This window comes from Mirounga leonina, unplaced genomic scaffold, assembly GCF_011800145.1.
Source record: "Mirounga leonina isolate KUSES-001 unplaced genomic scaffold, KU_Mleo_1.0 Mir_239, whole genome shotgun sequence".
NCBI lineage: Eukaryota > Metazoa > Chordata > Mammalia > Carnivora > Phocidae > Mirounga > Mirounga leonina.
In genome coordinates this window covers 3,409,220-3,421,580 of record NW_023270624.1, presented here as the reverse complement: position 1 = coordinate 3,421,580, position 12,361 = coordinate 3,409,220, and the positions used below count along the sequence as shown (strand labels likewise).

At 37.3% G+C, this 12,361-nt stretch overlaps 1 protein-coding gene across 1 annotated transcript; it reads right to left on the bottom strand.

Annotated features, from left to right (window-relative positions):
• Positions 1-1,397: 1,397 nt before the first annotated feature.
• LOC118026495 (olfactory receptor 2W3-like) lies at positions 1,398-2,176 on the bottom strand. Its single transcript, XM_035029349.1, has one exon. It carries the CDS (start codon positions 2,174-2,176, stop codon positions 1,541-1,543), a length of 636 nt encoding a protein of 211 aa, XP_034885240.1. The 3' UTR covers positions 1,398-1,540.
• Positions 2,177-12,361: the final 10,185 nt, after the last annotated feature.

Below are 12,361 nucleotides of genomic sequence, written 5' to 3'. Positions count from 1 at the left end.
CTGAGCCGAAGGCAGAGGCTTAATGACTGAGCCACCCAGGTGCCCCAACAAATTACATCATTCTTAATTCCTAATTATTTCTCAGTCCACAAGTTCCTTTAGAACATATCTTTGCTTGATCTCTAAAATACATCTCTGATTGTAAATTTACTCTTTCCACTGATAATGTTTATTGCAAAGCATTAGCTACTGTTGCCTCATTTACTGCAGTAGTCTTTTTTGCTTTCACTTTTGTCCCAAAATATCCATTCTCTGCAGAACCGATGGTGTAGACCTGTAAAATTGTAAATCATATTGTTTATTTTCTCAACAATGTCCTGTGCTACAGGTAAACTTCCTAGTCTGTAGCATTGCCTGTAAGATTCTCCATGCTCTGGCGTTTTCTACTTCTTTGATTCTCTCTATTATTATTATCTCTCTAGAACCCCACTGTATGCACAGTGGCCATTCTTCTGATCTCAAAGCATGCCGAGCTTACTCTTACCTGACAAAATTTAAACGTAACATCCCTTCTCCAGGAGTGATTGTGGTAGGTCTTCCTTTTCATTATCTGGGTGCAGGTAAAGGACCTTCAAAGAGCATTCCATCTTGCCCAACCTTTCTCAACTTCATGGTTATTTCCCACTATACACACACACACACACACACATATACACACATATATTTAAAATATATATATTATTAAATATATAAATTTTATTTACTTTTATCAATAAATGATAGCTTTATTTTTTTGTTATTTATTGTCACCAGCATACACATTAATAGGTAAATTTCACAAAATCAAGGGCCTTGTCACTCTTGATCAGAAGTTTAATCCCAGCACCTAGAACAGTGCCTGCAAGAGATTTGCCATTCACTAAATGCTGTTGAATGAATAAATAGATAAAAAGGAATAACAGCCACATGTTGTTATGGAAGTGTTGTTTCTGTTTTTGTTGGTTTTGTTGTAAGAAAATGAAAGTGGAAAATAAATTCTTGTCCATGCTGACAGATCTTATCAAGATTTATAAAAGTGAATAACTAGAATAAAATATCCAATATGCTCTAATGGTTAAATATTTCCGAAAGTTTGGGTAAAAGAAATTTCATTTTTATTCTCTCTCTTTCCTTTCTAGAAAACATGGCTCCAATCACTGCCCCTAGATTTTTAGCACAGTATGTGAACCATCTAGATATTTGTGCATCAGCAATGATTAATAGATGTTCCTTTGAGAACTATTGTTTTTGATATCATAATTTATGTACTCCTGTGCTACTTACACAAAAGAAAACTAAAGTTGGGCCATAAACTGTGATGATATATGCCCAAACTCTGGCAGGTGGGTAGTCATGCAAGATAATGGATAAATATATTTTGTAGGATTTTAACATAAGGGGGCATTGCTATCATTGTGTTTTATTATAATCTCTTCCTTAAACCTAGATTTCCCCAAACCAATCTTCTCAATGCCTCATTCACCTCTTTGTTTCTGAGGGTGTAGATCAGGGGGTTCAGGAGTGGTGTGACAATGTTGTAGAAAAGAGTGAGAATCTTTCCCTAGTCATTGGAGGAGCTGGTTCCTGGTTGCATGTACATGTAGATGATGTTTCCATAAAAAAGTGAGACCACTGTGAGATGGGAGCCACAGGTACTGAAGACTTTGTGCCTCCCTGAGAATGACTGGATACTTAAATCAGCTCTAACGATGTAGCCATAGGAGATCAGGATGAATACCAGGGGTGACAGCACAATGCCCACTGTCAAAATAAAGGCAATGCCTTCAACAGCAGCTGTATTAACACAGGCCATCCAGATCAGGGCAAGCATTTCACAGAGGAAGTGGTCTACTTTGCAGTACCCACAGCGGGGTAGCCACAGAGTCACTGGGAACATAATCAAAGAGTTGGCCACACCACAGCACCAAGCAAGGGACACTAAACCCAAGCAGAGGCGTGGATTCATGATCACCATGTAGTGGAGGGGTTTGCAGACTGCAAAAAACCGGTCATACGCCATGACAGCCAGGAGCAGGCACTCTACACCACCCAGACCCAGAAATAGGAAGAGCTGGATGGCACAGCCTGTGTAGCTGATGGTCTTGTCACGCCCATTCAGGTTGTAGAGCAGCTGAGGGATGGAGCTGGTGATGAAACTGAGGTCCAGGAAGGATAGGTGGGTGAGGAAGAAGTACATGGTAATGTGGAGGTGGAGGTCCAGCCGGGACACCAGGATGATGGTGGTGGTGCCCACAAGGGTCAGGAGATATGCAATCAAGATGACCACAAAGAGGATCCTCTCCAGATGGGGCGGTCAGAAAACCCCAAAAGGATGAAATTTCCCTGGGTGCTCTCATTGGTCCCATCCATCTCTATTGTCCTTAGGAGAATGGGAAATTGAATAAAATTTAAAAAAAAGTAATTCACAGCCATTAGTCACTCTGTATGTCTATCATACTAACACTATTTGAAATTTCTAATAAAAATGTGAGTGTATATATGTGTGCATAGCTTAAAACCTTAAAAATAGAGACAATTGGATGGAAAATTTTATAATGTGTCATAGAAATCTACTGAAAACAAAACATAAAACCTGAATGCCATTTTAAAAAGAACAAAATTTTTGGAGAAAATTAAAAAATATATATATTTTTAGATTTTATTTATTTATCTCAGAGAGAGAGAGTACAGGTAGAAGGGGCAGAAAGAGAGAGTCTCAAGCAGACTCTGCACTGAGCATGAAGCCTGATGCAAGGCTCAATCTTAAGACCCTGAGATCATGACTTGAGCTGAAACTGATTTGGCCACTTAACTGCACCAACCAGGCACCCCTAAATAAAATATTTTTAATAAGATAAAAAAATAAATAGGACACTGGCAATATACTGGAAACATTTTCCTAAAAATGGACAAAATCTTTAGAATATGTAAATACCTTACAAAATTTTAAGGAAATAGTTTTATTTTTATTGTTTGTTTGTTTTTGATAGAAAATTTGTATATGCTTCCTCTAGCTCTTAAATCCCTGACTGAGGCTACATGTGAACAAGCAAAATGTGTCCATTTGTACTATACATCACCCTAGGAAAAAAGTTGGGACATCATCCTAATATAAATTCATTTTCTCTCCTTATCTGTGAATACATTTTCTGAATGTTCCTGAAGCTGGTTAGAAGTGCTTGATAACTATTGGCAGTTCGTAATTCCTGGGAAAGTCCATTTTTCCCAAACTTCTCCCAAAAATCTCGGGTTTAAGAGAACATATTTTGGGTTCTCCGGGTTTTGTAAACTTTAATTACCAGGGCCATATGTGAATTTATCTACCCGGTAGATCCCACCACAGATCATGATATCAGTTGTCTTCTTTGATCACTCTTTTAGAAACTGAATACCTACCTAACAGAGTCACTTCCATATACCATACTTTTCACATGGTAATACTGTGCCTTGTGTATTTACCCCTTTTGAATTACCCCCACTCTCCATTCCTAATCCAGTTTTCAAAGATGTAAATGATTATAGTCACATTCATCCTACAACTCTAATCCCTGGTATCTGCCCTGTATTCAGTAGGAGAACCATAATGATTCTCATATTAATTAATTTTTGCAATAGTTTATTAAATTCCCAATGACTCTAGAGGATTTTTTTAAAACTTGGTTTTTAAAATTTGGGAAAAGTTAGGGGTACCTGGGTAGCTCAATTGGTTGAGCGTCTGACTCTTGGTTTTGGCTCAGGTCATGATCTCAGGGTTATGGGATCAGCCCCATATAGGGCTCTGCACTCAGCACAGAGTCAGCTTGAGGATTCTGTTTCTCCTTCTGTCCCTCCCCACTCTCATGTGCTCTCTCTCTCTGAAATAAATAAATAAATCTTTAAAAAGTGAAATAAAATAAAATTTGGGAAAAGTTGGATAAAATTCATGACAGACTAAGTGAAATAATTATTCAAATATACCCCTTTTTTGTTTCTTCTTTGTTTTGTTGTTGTTGTTTTGTATATCTGAGTGAAATGAAACATTTCCACAAAAGTGGGGAAATTGCTCTTTTGCACCTCTTTTCTTATCACTGTCAATTTTCTCCACATTGGGACAATCTTTGGTTTTTATTGTCTGCTTTCTGGTTTCCCATTGCTTGTTCCATTAGTAGTGTATAATTGTTGACTCTGTCTACTCATGCTGTTGATGCTAGCCTTGGTTTTATGTCCACTGTCATCCTCCTCCTCTCTTTCCTTTCTCCAACTCTTCTTCTTAAATTATCCTTATTTTTGTTCATGATCTCTGGTCACTCTTCTGAATTAACCCTCTCTTCCAAAATGTTTGAATATTTTCTTGACTTATCTTTTGAACACTCCACAGATATAGCTTGGTTTTCAAAAGCCCTACAATTTGCACTAGTTTACTTTTAAACTTAATCCCTTACTAATATCCTAGATATCTTCCAGTTATTACTCTCTGGAGCTAAACATTGTTCAAACTCTGGTCATGTATCCTGTTATGTTTGCTTATAACTTCCTTATCTGGTCTATTACTACTGGGCAATTTTGTCACATATGTTTTTCAAGATTTAGTCATCCCCTGGAATCTCCCATTTATATATTATATTATGTTATTATATTATATTATTATACTATACTATACTATATTATATTATATTATATTATATTATATTATATTATATTATATTATATATAATATGTCACTTTGTGCCAGGAAACCTAATTCTTTGGACTATATTGTAAGCATCACCATTATCTTTATACAAAGAATTTAAAAAATGTTGTATTTCAGTGAGGTAAGCAGCCAAATCTTGATTTTAGCTCAGGTCATGATCTCAGAGTCATGAGTTCGAGACCTGTGTTGGGCTCTGCCTGAGCAGGGAGCCTGCTTAAGAGTCTCTCTCTCTCTCCCTCTGTCCCTCTTCCTCTGCCCCTCCCCACCAATGTGCATGCAAGTGTGCTCTCTCTCTCAAACAAAAACAAAAACAAAAACAAAAACAAAACTTTATTTCACTGTTTGTAAAATATAATTAGCTTGGTGACAGTGACAGAAGTGGGTTCCTGGTGCCTGGTTACCCATCATATCAATACAATGCTTTGATTATACATTCATATTACTATAACTTTCAATTTTTACCACCTCAATCTTTCCCACATCCAGCTTTTGTAGTACAGCCTATTAAAATATCTTGTTTTGTTCTTTGTTGTTGCTGTGGTTTTTGTTGTTTTTCCCTCACATTTCCTGTCACCTGGGAATGCCTTTCTACTTTCTCTCCATATCTTTACCTATCAGTTGATTTCAAATTTAATTCATACTATTTCTGCAGGTCATTTTCTTTGATTAAATCTAAAAATCTTCTTTATGGGTTACTATTTTGTATCAGTTTGCATATGTCTGCCTATTATTTTATTTGAAGTGTAGTTCAATATTTATTTTATGTTAAGTATTTGATTGGATAACTTCAAAAGAAATAAATTATAATTATACCATTTATATGATATTGCTGTCTATTTAGCTTTGAATTGGCCAATGTGTGCCATGTGTTCATTTCCAAGTGTGTCCTGGCATTATTAAATTCAATTCTCTAAGAATAAGTTGATGTTTCTCTATTTTTGTGTGTGTGTCTTCACCTTCTGAAGGATTTCAAAGATTGTTAATTAGCAAACTAATGGACAATCTAAGGAGTGAAAAAAAGTGTCAAAAGAAATACAATATGCAGACCAGATCCTTACTCACTATTTTTTGTGGCATGTTGCCAAGTGTAGAATCAAAGTAGCTAAAGTTGTCTGATTAAAGAAGTAAAAGAGACAGATGGTTTAACTCCAGCAAATCACTCTGTTTTGTGATTTCTACCTGCCATTTATCCTCTTGATCTTGTCCCCAGAGGAGGTCTAGCTTAAAGCTGGTGGGTTGTGGGTGACTCTCTCCAATGTCATAGACCATGAGAGCAATCCATGGGAGAGAGAGATAGGGGACATACCTCCTGAGCTTCGTCCTTTTCTATTTAATTCTGAAGGACCTCAACTGCCCTGTAGAAAGGTTTTATGGAGATGACATGGGAAGGATAATTACTCTGGAGAGAAGCCTGGGAGACAGTGCAGAAAGGATGTAGAATAATAGGGATTTTGATGCCTCAGGGGACTTCAAATTCCCAGGAATCATTAGTGTGTAAATTGGAAGTTTCAGAAGCAGAAGTCAAGAGGGAAATCAATCATACTTCTGTGCTTTGGTGTAACTATAACAATCATAACCATAACTATATATATAACTATAAATATAACAACTATAACCATAACTATATATATAATTTCTGTCTGCTATTGACATAAAGAAGGAAACCCGAGGGCTTTTTTGTTGTTGTTGTTCTGTTTTGTCTTGTCATGATAGGAAATGCCCTTATAACTTCCTTTTAGCCAAAAATATGAAACTAATTCATAATTTCTACAAAATCTAACAAACCGTGTAGTTCTCTCTTCTCCAAGCAGTATTTTACTATCACAGCCAAGCAAGGCATAGCCATCCCCATACCAGAAGTTACAGCACAGCAAGGTCTCATTTCTCTTCCCTTTTACCAAAAAACCAGTAGAATGAAGGCTCAGATTCCATCTGGAGTTCTTCTAAGGAGCAGCTTATGGGAAATGACATGGCAGTCTAATTTCATAGACTGTAGTAAAAAATATGAATTACTGAGTTTAATTTCTTCTGGATTGGAAAAAGGAGTGCCAACACACATGCACTAAATCTTTAACTCCAAAATCTCACTGAATAAATTTGAACTAGCAATCTATCCTGTTAGGTAATAACTTTTAGTATGCAAATATATTCCTAATTTTCTTAAAGGGCTTGTGAAAACAAAAGAGATAATGTAATTTGATAATGTGGTTATCAATCAATCTACTAATCTCACAAAAAATAATCAAACTATTTCTTAAATAAAACTAAGCAGAGAAATCACTCCAAATCTTCATTGTGTTAGTCTTATGCTTTCAAGCAAATAAAAGATACTTTTCAGAGGTACAGGAATGTGATTCATCAGTCTCACACAAGTCACAGCGCTCACCATAGCACATACCCTCCCCAATGTCTATCACCCAGGCCCCCCATCCCTCCCACCCCCCACCACTCCAGCAACCCTGTTTGTTTCCTGAGAGTAAGAATGGAATCACATACCTGTACCTCTGAAACAAATAATACATTATATGTTAAAAAAAAAAAAAAAGAGGATAGTAGGAAGGGAAGAATGAAGGGGGTGGAAACTGGAGGGGGAGATGAACCATGAGAGACTATGGACTCTGAGAAACAAACAGGGTTTTAGAGGGGAGGGGGGAGGGGGGATGGGTTAGCCCAGTGATGGGTATTAAGGAGGGCACGTACTGCATGGAGCACTGGGTGTTATAGGAAACCAATGAATCGTGGATCACCACATCAAAAACTAATGATGTATTGTATGGTGACTAACATAACATAATAAAATTAAAAAAAAAAATCAGTTTCTTCCTGCTTCAGTTTTGGTGGGTTATATGTTTCTAGGAATCTACCCATTTCTTCTAGGTTGTCCTATTTGTTGGCATATAATTTTTTGTAATATTCTCTTAACAATTGTCTGTATTCCTGTGGTGTTGGTTGTTATTTCTCCTCTTTCATTTATAATTTTCTTTATCTGAGTCCTCTTTTTTTGCTTTTTGATGAGTCTGGCTAAAGGTTTATGAATTTTGTGGATCTTTTCATGAATCAGCTCCTGGTTTCATTTATCAGTTCTACTGTTGTTTTGTTTCTATATCATTTATGTTTGCTCGAATTTTTATTATTTACTTCCTTCTGCTGGTTTTGAGTTTTGTTTGTTATTCTTTTTGTGGCTCCTCTAGGTATCAAATTGGGTTGCTTATTTGAGATTTTTCTTTGTTCTTCAGGTAGGCCTGTATTGTCTAAAAAGTTTTTTTTCCTAAATGTTTCCTGAAAGAAACATTATTTTCTTGATTAACCCAACAGTTCAATTTTTCTTCTTTGACTTTGCAATTAGCAAAGTGCCTCCTCTTGAGAGTCGTGTAGCTTGGCCTTTTATTTAGAGGACTCCCATTGTGATATTTCATCTTTGAATCCCACAATTTGCATATGAAGGTGGTTGGTCTTATGTGGTTGCATTATTCAAATATGTTATTAGTGTATTTGCTGAGGTACTTTATTTTGCTTCTGGAAAAATCAGACATTTTTATTCTGAGTTCCATTTACTAAGCAATGCATCTCTGTAGATATAATTCTTTATCAAATAGTGACTTTCAAATTTTATGGTAAAGTGTGCCTTCATACAACTGTTAAATTTTGATTAAAGTTACTTATAAGTGATATCACTTTTTTCCTTCCATTTTGTCGTCATCTTATATGGACATATTCCCTTCATGATTTGGGGAAGAAAAAGGCTTTGACAATCTCTCACATTATTTGATGTCCCTCTATGGAGCTACCAATACTCAGAGTTTTGTATCAAACTGGACTGATTTGTACATCCTTCTACTTCATTATCATATCTATGATCAATTAATAATTATATGACCTTGGAATTAGGGGCTTGGAGAATGAAGAATGTTAAGGACAAATATTGATATTTTTAATTAAGACTACTCTATGTGAGACAGATGTTATATTGGGATCACTATCTACTTACATTGCTGATAATACACTGTTACTTATAAGACTTTATCTGCATTGGAAATGGTACAGAGAGAAGTGGTGATATTACAGGTCTCTTGTTTCCAACACACCACATGTTTCAACCATGGTATAAGATTCAATCTTTCCCATCCTCTACTAGGCAGAGTTGCTTAGCTTTTGATCATAATATGGGCTAGGAAGCCACAGTTTTTATCAGTTTCTGATTTTATGCGTTTCTATTATTTCTTCTGGGCTGGGAAAATAACTACTGTACTATGTCACATTATCTTTTAAATATGGCCTTTTGAAACTGTCATCTGTCCATAAGCAGCCAATAATTAATGATTTATCAGATTTGGTGTACATTAACCTGGCAAAACATGCATTTTCCTTTCTCTAGTGCATATTTATATGTATATATAGTTAGAGGTCCCCCTAAATAAAGTCAGGAACAATATTTTCAGCAAAAACTTGGAGGATTATAGAAGACTCATTGAGAAAGTGTACCTTGCCTCATTTCTAGTCTAATTCTCTTTATTTAGGAACTGATCTAGGTCAAAAGATGCAGACAAAAGATTGCGATTTTCTTTTAGTTGTCTCAAGCCCAATGCTTGTTTACTCAACTGTGACTATTGATTTTAGTTTTTGTTTTTTGGGAGGTTTGTTGTTGTTCTGATTTTGTTGTTGTTGTTTGTTTGTTTACAAATCCTGTAAGAACTCCTTAGGTGTCCCAGAGAGTTTATGCCTACTATGCCAGGATCAGGCAACTAATATCAGAGGCCTCTACATGCAAACATAGGTTTCAGTCTCTAACAACCACATATGCCTAACCACAATGTGCCTGTCCCTGCCTCTGACTATCCTCCCATTCTTAGTAGAATCTGAGAATCTTTTTCAATCATAGCTCTTCATACCCATTACTAGAAAAAAAAAAGAAAGCCAGCAAAGTATTTTTTTTTTAATCTGTGTTTAAATACCAGCTCTGCCCCCTTTCTAGATACAGCAAGTTATTCAACATAAATATGTTTCAATTTCCTTTTCTGTAATTGGGGGATTAAAAAAGTGCAAACATTTATCATTGTTATTAAGACTAAGCTAACTAGAGATTCTGAGCTCAAATAGCAAGACCATTTTTTGGACGTCAGGCAGCCTCTTTCCACAGTCACTGTACTTCTTGTTTTATGGGCACAGGTAGAAAGGAGCCAAGATGTTGGTGAATGGGGATGGTCATGTGCTTATGGCCTTCCCCTCACCCTTCATCTGGTTGCTACAACTGTTTTGTGTCCTATATGATAACACTGAAGGTCACTGTAGGGCTCCTGGTTAGCATCATTCCCCTAGGGACAAAACCTGGTGGCCAGGAGACTACACTGGACTCCATCATGGTGGGAATAGTGATTTGTTTTCACAAGGATAGTTGCAAAACCCACATGCTGATTTGTCATCACTTGCCAAGGTGATATCCTTTTGTTCAATTATCTGTAAATCTACATGTTATTTTATCTGAGGTAATTATATGCCTTCAACATTGGTTCCCATCAATGGGCACATTTTATGACCAAGGAAACATAGAAACTGGCTCAAATTCTTGGTATACATTAGAAGGGGTGTCAGTTTGCAACCCCCTCAGGAGTTTCCAAGTTGTAATATGAAACTGGACTCCATATGCAGAGGGCAGGGAGAGATCAAAAAGAGACAGACCATTCTAGGTTGGTAAGTGGCAGTTTTAATAGGCAAAGGGAACTTATATTTAAGGCTTGCAAGACAGCAAGCAAGATGAATGCATCCTTGCACCCACCTGCCAAATCTTAGAAGTTTATAAAGAGGCCTTAACAGGGGTCAGTCAAGTATACTGCGCAGATGTTATCAACAACAAGTTATCTTAAGGCTCTGTCCTCGGAACAGCCTCTGGGAGTAGAAAAGTCAGGCAGAACCCACATTCTAAGGACAGGGGAGGGGGTGAGAATCCTCAATCACTTGGGTCTAGATCACTGATCAACTGGTGGTCACATTTTTTGATGAATTTCCCCAACAAGGGGTGAGCTTAATAGAGCAGTGAAATGCTCTACTGAAGTTCAGTTACATCATCAGTTTGGAGACACCACACTGCAAAGCTTGGGCCCCATTTGTCTAATGTGTAACACACTTTAAAAAAATGGCCAGGATGGGGGCGCCTGGGTGGCTCAGTTGGTTGAGCGACTGCCTTCGGCTCAGGTCATGATCCTGGAGTCCTGGGATCGAGTCCCGCATTGGGCTCCCTGCTTGGCGGGGAGTCTGCTTCTCCCTCTGACCCTCTTCCCTCTCATGCTCTCTATCTCATTCTCTCTCTCAAATAAATAAATAAAATCTTTTAAAAAAATGGCCAGGATGTGGTGTTGACTTTCTTTTAGCTAGATTGCACAGTCCTCATGGGGAGTTGTGATTGATCCTGTTCACTTTTTACACTTAATAATTCCTTGGAAATATATTTGGTCCCTGCAACTGTATCATTGGGCTCAGCAGGTATAATTGATTTGTTTTACTTGGAAGGAATTATTTCAGCAGGAAAAACAACCAAGATTCTGTTCAATTGAAAATTGAGAGTGTCTCCTGGTTATTTGGTTCGTCATGTCACTGAACCACAAGAAAGGAGGTCACTGAACTGGAAGGAGTAATTGATCTAATTATAAGGGGACATAAGTTTGCTGGTACACACACATCTTTGTGGTTTCCAACAATTCCACAGGAATATCTCTAAGGTTCAGTGACCTTGGACAGTGACAAATATCAGCAGCAAAATAAAAACAATACCATAAAGAGTCAGATGTTGCAGAAATGAATGTTTACAGCCATATCACCACTGAGACACTGGCAGAGAATGATGGGAACATGGAATAGGAGTTGGGAGATGAAAACTTAAGTAGTACATTTGACCTCATCACCAGCTAAAGAAATGGAGAGTAGAGAAGCATTGCTTATTCTATTTACTTGTTTGTTTTTTGCTTGTTTCTGTAAGTGCTGGCTAATATTTAGATTTCAGGTAAGAATATTACCATGTAATTTAGACTGCTACAGGAGTAACTCATAAAGCATTATGTGCTCCTGTCCTGATGTTGAGGATTTGTACTTTTTACTGAGGCAAAGGAAAAGAGTGGATGCTGAGAGTAAAAATGGCTAGACTGTTCTGGATATCTTCTATTTGTTCTACCTCTATGGACAAAGCAAAGACTTCCATGTGCCTCCTGATTTCAAATTGGGTTTGGTCAATAGTACATCATAGCAGATGGAAGGGAGAGAGAAGCTTAAGCTAAGTTTTTCTATTGTTATGATTTATTTATTTTCTTTTATTATTTGAACTAAAATGTGAATTAAGTCATGTCTATCAATACTTTTCTTGCTATGACATGTTATTGACTCCAGCATCTCTCCATTTTTAATTATGCTCTCAGATACTTCAGCCTCAACAGCACTTACTAACAGATCTTTAGGAAAAAAAAACTTTATTAGGACAGAGCACATTCCTTTCATCTCTAATTCTGGACTCCTTCATAACTCCCTCTCCTTCTTAAAAAAAGGGGGGGGGGCTCCTGGGTGGCTCAGTTGTTAAGGGTCTGCCTTTGGCTCAGGTCATGACCCCAGGGTCCTGGGATCGAGCCCCGCATCAGGCTCCCTGATCCGCAGGAAGCCTGCTTCTCCCTTTCCTAATCCCCTGCTTGTGTTCCTGCTCTCACTTTCTCTCTCTCTGTCAAAAAATAA

What these genes read in the sequence shown, in the direction of transcription:
- LOC118026495 (XM_035029349.1), bottom strand. Translation starts at nt 2,176, where the DNA reads ATGTACTTCTTCCTCACCCACCTATCCTTCCTGGACCTCAGTTTCATC.